The 11,349-nt window shown below is 41.3% G+C and overlaps 2 protein-coding genes across 2 annotated transcripts in view; both read right to left on the bottom strand.

The window, feature by feature from the left end:
* Window positions 1–11,349, bottom strand: part of tspan4a (tetraspanin 4a) — a gene marked incomplete at its 5' end in the record, with an annotated part of 357,455 nt that overhangs the window by 257,123 nt on the left and 88,983 nt on the right. The gene's annotated exons all lie outside the window — the stretch shown is intronic.
* On the bottom strand, window positions 5,717–11,337 carry LOC311046773 (uncharacterized protein). Its single transcript, XM_084059316.1, has 8 exons — window positions 11,268–11,337; window positions 10,929–10,970; window positions 10,174–10,258; window positions 9,160–9,254; window positions 8,466–8,537; window positions 8,133–8,204; window positions 6,745–6,816; window positions 5,717–6,097 (listed from the first exon to the last, which is right to left on the bottom strand). The coding sequence occupies exons 5-8, from the start codon at window positions 8,470–8,472 to the stop codon at window positions 5,919–5,921; spliced, it is 330 nt and encodes a 109-aa protein (XP_083915442.1). The 5' UTR covers window positions 8,473–8,537; window positions 9,160–9,254; window positions 10,174–10,258; window positions 10,929–10,970; window positions 11,268–11,337; the 3' UTR covers window positions 5,717–5,918.

The following is an 11,349-nucleotide window of genomic DNA, read 5'->3' as shown; positions in this document are numbered from 1 at the left end:
GGGTAGTTCACCCAAAATAATTACCTATTTTCTATCAATTGACACACCCCATGGAGCCTTAAATTCATGGAGATTTTGTTTTGTTTTTGTCGCATTCCTATAAGCCGATAATTTGACGACTGGCGGAGTCTCCGAGACGTTAGCATCTTTTCCGCTGGTCATCAAATCATCGGCTTAGGAATGCGACGAGAAATTATTAAATCTCCATGAATTCAAGGCTTCATGGGGTGTGTAATTGATATAAAATAAGTACATTTTGGGTGAACTACTCCTTTAACCCATTGAGACCTGGAACTGTGTCATTTTTAGATTTGAGCTATAAAGCATTATTTTACACTTTGGGCTATTCAAAAATAGCAGATATACAAGCTCATAGCGCGGCACCGAGTGCCGCGCTATGAGCTTGTAGATCTGCTATTTTTGAAAATTCGTGAAAATGTGTGCAACTCTTTGAATATATATATTTTTAAAGCGAACATTTTTAACTCAAATCTGTGCTTCTGGGGGTCCCTGGAACAAAATATTTTGATGGGGGTCCGCGGCCAAATGCATATAATTTTGGGGGTCCTTGACGTGAAAAAGATTGAGCACCACTGATATAGAAACATACGTTTTTCAGAACACTGTTGAGATTTAGGAGACATGTAGAATCGGCTTCAGGTCTCAATGGGTTAAACGTACTACTCAGTGAAATAAAACTTGATTCCGTGCCGCGTACCTCAGGCAATGTTTTAGGCAGGCAGGTAAGTCGGTACTTTATTCATTCCAGAGGGGAAATTAAAGATGTTACAGCAGCTCTCATAATCAACAGACAAGAAACAGAGACATCAATAGTACAAGTGAAAGACAGACCAAACACTACTAAGAGTCCAGAGGCTTGTATTCAACATCCTCCATCCTAATCAGCCTGATCAAGCCAACCAGAGGAGGAGTTTGTTTCAGAATATATTTCTCTTCCAATTTAGCTGATAAGATTGTTTTATTTGATCCCAAGAAAGTTCCCCTCTTATCTTAACCCATTGATACCTGGAACGCTTCTGTGTCACTTTAGATGTCTTTGGCTATTCAAAAATAGCAGATATACAAGCTCATAGCGCGGCACCGAGTGCCGCGCTATGAGCTTGTAGATCTGCTATTTTTGAAAAATCGTGAAAATATTTATTTTTTATTTTTTTCCGAAAAACTGTTAGGATTTAGTTTTTTTTAAAGAATCGTTTCAGGTCTTAATGGGTTAATATAAGACTATTAGGCTTTCTCCCTGCTTTCCCCCTGATATCCACTGTATACCAGCCTGAAAGTTACATGCACTTCTCTTCTCTTCTCCCATGCGCTCACGTATTAAACTTCTATCTTATAACGTGAAGTGCCTCTACGACTCCTGTTGCCTCAACAATGACTAATTGCCAAAGAAGTTGTGGAACGGCCGCATACACCAGAGATGAGCTGCTCAGCTCATTCTATCTGACAGTTTCTCCAGACCTCCACGGGGGGAGAGGAGAGGAGATTGGATCGGAACACCTTCGGGCGCCACAGATCGGCGAACATACGCTGTAAGACACCGGTTCCCAGACTGGAACCAGTGGGGGGGGGGATCACAGTGAAGTGACAATTTAAGGACCTTTAAGACCTTTTTTATATCTGAAAAATGTTTGAAAAAAAAATAAATAATAATAAGACCATTACTGCCTCAAAAGTGATCAACAAACTATACTATAAAGACTGGTCAAACATTGGCCAAATTGTCAAATATTATAATAAAGAAAGAGGCAAAAAAAACAAACACAGAAAAGCCGATAAGCTCACAATGCTACATTGTTGGTGCATGACACCAGCGTGCAACTATACTGTAAATATAAATCTGGCTCAGTAACGTTAGATATTCATGAAAACAAAATGATGCCTTATTATATACAAAATGCTGTATTGTCGTGTGTGGGGGGGGGGGGGGAGGGGAGGGGATGGGGTGGTCCTCGGAGGATTGTTCGAAATCGGCACGTGGTCCAAAAAGAGAAGCTCCACAAACAAAGAGGGGTTGAGACAAACGACCGCTGGAAGCAGATTAGGATGGAAAACAAATCTTCCCCGCATTGTTTTCAAAGGTTTTTTCCTCGTGTGCCATGCATGCATGCATGCAGTCTAGAAGAGATTCTGGCAACAAGAGAGCGCTATAAACTCTTATTGTGCTTTTGTTGGAACACAAATCTGTGTGTTGTTCATCCAGCCAACCAAACCAACCCAAAGCAAGACTCTGGTAAGCAGCAGTACGTACAGTATACGGTATATAATTCATCTCGAAGAAGTCAACAAGCAAGCCTGCAAAAGCAAACATTTAGTCGTCAAACCGTATAGCTGGTAATAGCGCTCATGTGTGGAGAGAAGGGGAATAACTAAAAAAGGCCCCTGGCGGATTCCCACAGCCTTTTAGACAAACATGGTCCACCCCCCACCCGTCCCCCCCCCCCGTCCCCCCATCCCCATCTGGGGGCTGATACATATTTCATTAGAGTGTAATATATGTGTTCGTGGGGGAAGAGATTTATCTTGTCCCCTGGTTAACAAAGCTGTCTTTAAGGCTGCCTCGCCATGTAAGGAGCGGGTTTTAAAATCCCCATTGTGCCGCGTTCCCTCTGTTCGCCTCTCGCTCTCACAAATAAAGAGCATCAGAGGGTGTAATAGGAATGAGTGTGTGCCCTCTATTCTTCTTCAAAAGAAAGAAAGGGAGGGAATGGCCTTTGGACGGCGCGAGACTTCACAGAGGGCTTAAAGGTGCTGTAAGTGATGTTTTTTCTTTTCTTGTTAAAAGTAAGTCTTTAACCACTTCAAAACCCCAGCGTCTGTGTTGTGGGGAAAGCTTTTGTAGAAAATAGCCCCATCGACAAGCTCACAACACATCGCAACGCGGCTTCATGGGGTGTGTAATTGATAGAAAATAAGCCATTTTTTGGGTGAACTACTCCTTTAATCCATTAAGACCTGGATTGATTTGAGCTAAAAAGCATTATTTTACACTTTGGCTATTCAAAAATAGCAGATATACAAGCTCATAGCGCGGTGAGCTCATTGTGGCAGCGGTGGCCTAGTGGTTAGAGGGGCGGCCTTGATACCGGAAGGTCCCTAGTTCGATTCCCCAATTCATCACATCAATCATGAATCACCGCTGAATAGCCCTTGAGCAAGGCTTCCATGCAGGGTCCGGCTGGAAACAAGCTTCGTGCTTAGTCCGACACCCTGGGTAAACAACAAACTTTGCTTTGCTTTGCTTTGGCACCGAGTGCCGCGCTATGAACTTGTACATCTGCTATTTTTCGAAAAATCGCGAAAATGTGTGCAAATCTTTGAATATATTTTTAACGCGAACATTTTTAACTCAAATCTTTGCTTCTGGGACCCCCTGGAACAACATATTTTGAGATGGGGGTCCACGGCCAAACACATAATTTTGGGGGTCCTTGACATGAAAAAGATTGAGCACCACTGATATAGAAACATACGTTTTTCAGAATACTGTTAGGATTTAGGAGAATCGGTTTCAGGTCTTAATGGTTTAAGTAGTTAAAAAGCTCTGTATTCGGATGCTGTAATACAGAAGAGTGTTTGTTCAGTTAAAAAAAAAAAAAAGTCTCCCCACGTCTCTCCGGCTCTTTAGTAAGCAGAACATACTGTTAAGCAATTGGAAGTTGGAACACTATGAAATTGAAGCTGATGAAGGTCTTTGTCCCTCCTGGTTGGAGGAAATTGCTTTAGCCTGGAATCAAGATGGAGGCGTTCGTGCAGCAGTTTTGTTTTTTGTCTTTTTCACTTCACTTCTCTGTCTGGCTATCATCCTGTTTGAAAGGGTCTGTCGCGGCCCGCCGCCCAGGCGTAGCGGCTTCTACTATCCAAAATAGAGCTACAAAACAAAAAAACTAATATACATCTCAGATCCAAATATTGCACTTTTAGTCCACTACATTTATTTGAAAACTTTAGTTACTAGTTACTTTGTAGATTTTTATTATTATAACAAAACATACATTAAAGGTAGGGTAAGTGATATTTTTTGGTTAAAACAAAAAGTCTTTTGTTAAAAGGTTAAAATACTATATTCTGATAGTAATCATTGCTATAGAGTGTTTTTTCAGTAACAGGAGTCTCCCTGTCTCTCCAGCTCTTTAATAAACAGAAAATACATTTTTCGGTAGGTGTCAAAATCTCAGCCAATCAGGAGAAAGTACCCATTTTTAAGCTTAATTTGTATAGTGTTCCAGTTCCAATTTTGCCTGCTCATTTCTTAGTGTCATCACTTCCAATTTCACTTGTTTAATCTATATCCTGATTGAGTTCTCTGTCCTGGTTGGATAAAATTGGAAATGAAACTGAAACTGAAACAAAAATGCATTTTCTGTTTAATAAAGAGGTGGAGAGACAAGGAGACTCCTAATACTGAACAAACACTCTATAGCAATGAGTACTATCAGAATATAGAGCTATTTAACAATTATTTTAACCAACGCAAATCACTTACCCTACCTTTAACCACTTCAGCCCTTATGGGCATTTGAAAAAAGCTTATCCACAAGCTCACAATGCGTCGCTCAAATTTTGATGCCAATACTTTTGTACTTTCACCCAAGTACATTTTGAATTCCAGACATTTACCTGTAACAGAGTCCCACATAGCAAAAAAGACCTGGCAAAGTTATGGCCCGGATCATGCTGTTTGTCATGGCCCACTCGGAGCAATGGTCTATACCCCCTGGTCTGGCGCCAGATCGGTTTGCCAGAAGCTCAGACATACATGAACCGTATATGGGCCAGCTGTAAAGGGCCACACTGTGCTGACCCAGTGATGAGCCAGAACATAGCAAAAAAGACCTGGCAAAGTTATGGCCCGGATCATGCTCTTTGTCATGGCCCACTCGGAGCAATGGTCTATACCCCCTGGTCTGGCGCCAGATCGGTTTGCCAGAAGCTCAGACATACATGAACCGTGCATGGGCCAGCTGTAAAGGGCCACACTGTGCTGACCCAGTGATGAGCCAGAACAGTGTTTCCACTGCTGGCCCAAACATGGGTCGCCAGAACAGGGCCTGAACAGTGTTTCCACAGCTGGCCCAGACATGGGTCACCAGCACAGGGCCTGAATAGTGTTTCCACAGCTGGCCCAGACATGGTTGGCCAGCACAGGGCCAGAGCACTGTGTCCATACTTGGCCTAGGCATGGTTGGCCAGAACTAGCCCAGAACAATGTGTCCATAATTGGCCCAGATATGGGTCACCAGCATAGGGCCAGAACACTGTGCCCACAGCTGGCCCATACATTTGCCAGGACAGGGCCAGCTGTGGACATAATGTTCTGGCCCAAAGCTGGCAAAGTTATGGCCCGGATCATGCAGTTTGTCATGGCTCGCTCGGAGCAATGGTCTATACCCCCTGGTCTGGCGCCAGATCGGTTTGCCAGAAGCTCAGACATACATGAACCGTGCATGGGCCAGCTGTAAAGGGCCACACTGTGCTGACCCAGTGATGAGCCAGAACAGTGTTTCCACTATGGAAACAGGAGCACCTATGAAAAAAGTCAACTGTAGAAGTTAAGATGGGGTGTGACAAAGGTCTTATTTAGGGGGGGTTGTGCTTTAGTCAGGCTCTCTCCTTTAATCAAGCCATACTAAATGCCATACACAGGCTATAATTGACTAAGATAAAATAAAAACAAGCATAACGTTTTCTGCTTTTTTATTATTAAACTGCAAACCATGTGAGGCAAATGCGTGTATGAACAATGCAGTCAACATTTGGAATATGTGAACAATGCAGTTAACAAGAAACTGTAAACTGAAAAAAAAAGTAGTGCTTTTTTGCTGAAGTGACGGTCCTCCCTCGCCAAAATTTAACTCACAGAATTTGACGTTCCGAGTCAACAAATCTCATCATGTCCATTATACATTTCCGATGTGACAACTGTGAGTCACAAAGAACTGTACCAGGAGACCCTCATCCACGTAGCTCGCACCTCCCTCAGAACCAAGGTTCACGCAGAGATGGCAGACCTCCTCCACGAGGCTGTTGTAGATGCTGTTCTGGCCATTGCCAGAACAGAACTGATGAGATCCGAGTCCTGAAATCAAAGCAAACATAAGAATGTTGTTCTTTAGTCAAGTGGCTTAATTATTGGTAAAATAGTAAATAAATAAAAACCTGTGTAAGAAAAGAGGGGGGAAAACGCAGCATCAAAGTGAATTTATTATTTAGGCTTGTATACCCAAGGGATGCGGTGACCTAGTGGTTAAGAGGGTCAGGCTTGTTACCGAGAGGTTCCCAGTTCGACTCCCCAACACGACACTAGGTATGAAAATCACCGGGTGATTAACAATCCTGCAGGGTCTGGCAAGAAATAAGTTACTGCAACTTAGTCCAAACCCTGGGTAAATAACGATTTCTTCCTCTTCCTCTTCCCAGGAGTATTTATTTTTCTATGTAAAAAGAACTTTGTATGTACTTTATAAATAAAGCACTTAAAAACTTAAGCTAGTGATGGTACACCATATTATCAATATTGGCAGACATCTTAAGTAGTATATTAAAACACAATTCCTACATACTGTAGGCTATATGGGGGGGGGGGGTAAGTAATTTTTGGTGGTGCTACCTACTGAAAAGTTAAGTGGCACCAGTGAAAAAGTTACGTCTGGAGCCGTGACCCCATCCCAGAACTAACTGTATCTACGTGAACCACCACACCATGTCTTTCTAGACAAGACTCACTCTGCATTGGAGCTCCTTCACATGCGCCTGTCTCTGTCTCTTCTGCCCCCACCTCCACCTGACGCTGAAGCCCTGAAATCAAAGCAATCATGAGAATGTTTCTTCAGTAATGTGTCTTAATTATCAGTGCAACGGTAAATAAAACCACAGTAAGGAAAAATAAATCCATTTTGTTTAGAACAAGAATTTGGAACTAAAGATGAGATGTGGTCATGACCAAAAGCACAAGGTCACAGGTACAAGCATAGATATAAATACCTAGATGCCTCATCCGGCAATGGCCGATGGACATTCTCAGTAATTAGCATACATGGTCGGCATTTTTGTTTCTTGGAGAAACTGGCCAATCACCGCGGGTCTTTCCCGTCACATGACAGAATCTACGGTGCGCTTGATGTGCTGCAGCACCATGCCCTGAGTGCACTGAAGAAACAACCCCAGAAGTCCCTGGAAAAACAAGGCTTTGATTGGCCTGTAGTGTCGCCGCCCATTGTAAAACAATAATGGATACTTCCGTGTTACTTCCTTGTAGCCGTCAAGGAAAATCTCATAAGGAAGTGTCATACATCACATGGTTGCGTCCATAGAGATGCGCCATGACACTTTCGGTGGCATAACATCTACCAGAAGTTCAGTGAATACATTGCAGTGGATGAGAGCCTTCTGGACAGCTCGTATCAAACATTATTTTCTGAACGAATGCAACCTTTGTGTTTTGTCATGAGCTCAAAGACTGGAGTCCTCATGCACGCGCAGTCATTATCATACCTTCAGTGTAGAGTAGGTTATTATTTTAGAACACACCCCTCTAATTACTCTTATTCTGATCAATCTGATTTTCTCATTTTCGTTGCAAGTTCAATATATTTCGCCTTCACATCTGCACAACTTGATGTAAAATTGTTTCTAAAACAGCCTGTTTGAAACAATTTGTCTATAGCGCCGCTGATACTGTACAGTATCAATTAGACTATCTTAGATTTATTCAATAATTTGACATTATATCTTAAAATCTATAGCCTAGTTTGACTATCGACCCAACACTAATACTGATGAGCTCAGCCACTTATCATTATTCTACTGATGCTCTGCGAAGAGATCAAACGTGACATGTTTAGCCTAGATGTTGGTCCGATCGTTAAAGTTGATATTTGAATTAAAACGTTACTTTGTTTAGCTGAACATAAGCTGGCATATATTGCAGCTGTTCTGCAAAAAGGAATGGTCAAAACTACCCAAAAATATGTGAGCCAAACTTGTGGAAACATATTCAAAAATACTTTTTTCAATAGGGCTGTAACATAAGAAAATGTAGGAAAAGTGAAGCATTCTGAATACTTTCCGGACTGACTGTACGTAAACACCCCATCTTTCTAGACAAGACTCACTCTGCATTGGAGCTGTTTGAGAACCCCCTGTCTCGGTCTCTTCTGCCCCCACCTCCACCTGACGCTGGAGACCTGAAATCAAAGCAAACATCAGAATGTTTCTTTAGTCATGGGGCTTGATTCTCAGTGCAACGGTAAAAAAATAAATAAATAAAATAAAATGCAGTAAGGAAAACTGGAGGGAAAAAAAAAGAAAAAACAAATCCATATTGTTTAGAAGAAGAACTTGGAATTTAAGATAATTTAAGCTCAGTTATTAATGGCCAGACAAGACCCCTATTCCAGAATGAACTGTATCAATGTAAACACACCATCTTTCTACACAAGACTCACTCTGCATTGGAGCTGTTTGAGAACCCCCTGTCTCGGCCTCTTCTGCCCCCACCTCCACCTGACGCTGGAGACCTGAAATCAAAGCAATCATGAGAATGTTTCTTTAGTAATGTGTCTTAATTCTCAGTGCAACGGTAAATAAATCAATTTTGTTTAGAACAAGAATTTGGAACTAAGGATGATGTGCTCTGTGCTGAAGTGTGGGTCATGACCAAAAGCATAAGGTCACAGGTACAAGCAGCCGAAATGAGTTCAGTCACCCGAAAGACTTGGAGTACTGCTACTGCTCACTTCTTTGTGTCATCATTTCCAATTTCACTTGTTTATCCTGTATGAGTCATCTCTGATTGGATAACATTGGTATCTAACCATAACATGCATGTTCTGTTTACTAAACACCTGGAGAGACAGGGAGACCCCTGTTACTGAACACTTCATAGTAATTATTGCCATCCGAATATAGATATGTTTATCTTTTAATAAACAAAATCACTTACTGCACAATTCTTTAAAAAATAGCAGTAGCTATAGAATAGCAGTGTTCCTTCATGATTGACTAAATTAGCTTCTCAATTCTATATTGTATGTCCCAGCAAAGTTGTTAGAAGCCAATTTAAGATAAGGGTTAGCATTAAACAACAAACAAAAAGGGTTTTGTGTGTGTGTCTTCCCCGAGTAGAACTGAAATTCTTACCAGTTGGATTTTGAGGTCGGGGCTATTTTGTAGCCGCTCCTCCAGGTTTTCTAGGGATTGGGTATCAGCTAATGGCAGCAGATTTGGTTCAACACCTATGAGAATGAGAAAAGCTTTATCACATCACAGGTTTGCAGGTGTAAAACAGTGGGTGTATTTCCATAAAGAAAGGGAAGAAGATGGAGCAAGGGGAAGAGAGAGAAGATACATTTTAAAAAACAACAATGCATCTACATATTTACACAAGAATAAAGTAACTTTATTCTTTTAAGCCTTACAGTAGTCAATTTAAGACATTTAATGAATAGAGTAACATCCTCGCCTTTATTCCAACAGTCGATTCATTTGTGGATTATACAGTGAGCTGCACGTTTTAATTTTTTTCCTCCTTTTTAAAAAGGCAGTGAGCTTGTAGATCGGCGGTAGTGACGTGGCGCATCTAGTGAAAGCCGGAATTACACAATTTACATGTAAATAGGAAGTAAACGAGGGGGGGGAATGGCGTTCGGCCACAGATGGGATTAAAGCACTTTATTGAAAAATATGAACTAATACATTGCACAAATACTCTGGACACCTACTTAACATTTGGGGCAAGCACCTTATGTTTTGCATTTCTACATGTTTGGAGACATACAGCTCCAGGTTTTAACGGTGACATTTCAGGGCAAACTGGGGGTGTGGTCACTAAGACTCTCGTAGATACGAAAGTAAAAGTCAGATTTGATAAAATACATATACGATAGTCTTGATCTAAGGCTTTAGTGAAGCCACACTTTAGAGCGTTTGTCACCACGGTCCATATTTCAGTGACAGCATGCCTGTTGCTCACTCGCATCTAAACGCGGTGTGTGTGCGGTGCAGCGTAAATGAGTCACGCAGTCAAGTTAGATAAGTCCTGACAGATAGTCAAATAAGTCTTTGATGATATATATGCCTTGTTTGAACGATTATTAGCACACCAAGGAAAAAGATAGCGCAGAGATGCAACAGAATCAACCAGATTGAACTTACTTGCTGTGAAAATAACAGCTGCTGATCAGACAGTAATGAACTTCTCCCATGCGCTGGAGTCATACAACCAATGACAATCACAGCCCTGCAAGGAAAGAAATGTTTGATTAACTAACAATACAGTATATTCAAACTCTAATTTTGTTTACAGTTGTCATATTACAATTCACCTTAAAATAAGTTATAAGTAGCTATATCATATCAGTGGTTCTCAAAGATTTCCATGTCAATTGTATTTGGCTTCAGATTTGAAAAGGTTGTGCGCCAAGGAACCCCACAAGAGAAGTGTATTTACACCTGGAGGAACCATCTCTAGAAACCCACTTTAAGAACCAACACATTAAATGTACAGTGGTTCTCAGGTGGGGTTCAGCAGGGACCCTCAAGATTCCAAATGGACCCTTACAGGCCTTTAACTCTGAGAGTACCAATTGAACCAAATGGACCCTTACATATCTGTAACTGTGAGTGTACACATGTAACCAAATGGACCCTTACATATCTGTAACTGTATACACATGTAACCAAATGGACCCTTACATATCTGTAACTGTGAGTGTACAAATGGAACCAAATGGACCCGTACAGGTCTGTAACTCTTACAGATCTGTAAGGGTCCATTTGGTTCCATGTATACTGTCAGTTACAGACCTGTCAGGGTCCATTTGGTTACATGTGTACACTCACAGTGTACAAATGGAACCAAATGGACCCTTACGTGTCAGTAACTCAAGAGTGTACCAATGGAACCTTACCTTTGACTTGCTTATTAAAAGTCCCCCCTGGCCTACAAAGCCCTGCAATATAAGTAAAATAAATATAGATTATTGAGGCAACTTCATGATAAACAGTAGAAAAGGCCACACACCTATGTATTCTATATACAAAAGGCAAGATACTTTTGTTTTAATAGCATGTTGTCTTTTAAAACGTCCAAACAAACGGTTTGTGTTTACAAGGAAATACCTGTTACACTACAGGCTAACTAACCAACAGAATCTTACATTATGTGCAGCATATGTTGAGTCACAACGTTATTTCTCAACCATTAATGTTCAGACGTGATCTAAATAATTATAAATGCATAAACATACCTCTTTTTGCTGTTCTGTGTTCTGTCGACGTCTCCCAAAGACAATCTCAGTCACAGCTGCTGCTGATTAGACAGTAATCAAT

The sequence above is a fragment of the Gymnoscopelus microlampas genome (genome assembly GCF_963454915.1).
Source record: "Gymnoscopelus microlampas genome assembly, chromosome: 1".
NCBI lineage: Eukaryota > Metazoa > Chordata > Actinopteri > Myctophiformes > Myctophidae > Gymnoscopelus > Gymnoscopelus microlampas.
The sequence above is the reverse complement of the archived record's forward strand: the minus strand, read 5'-3'. Positions and strand labels throughout refer to the sequence as shown.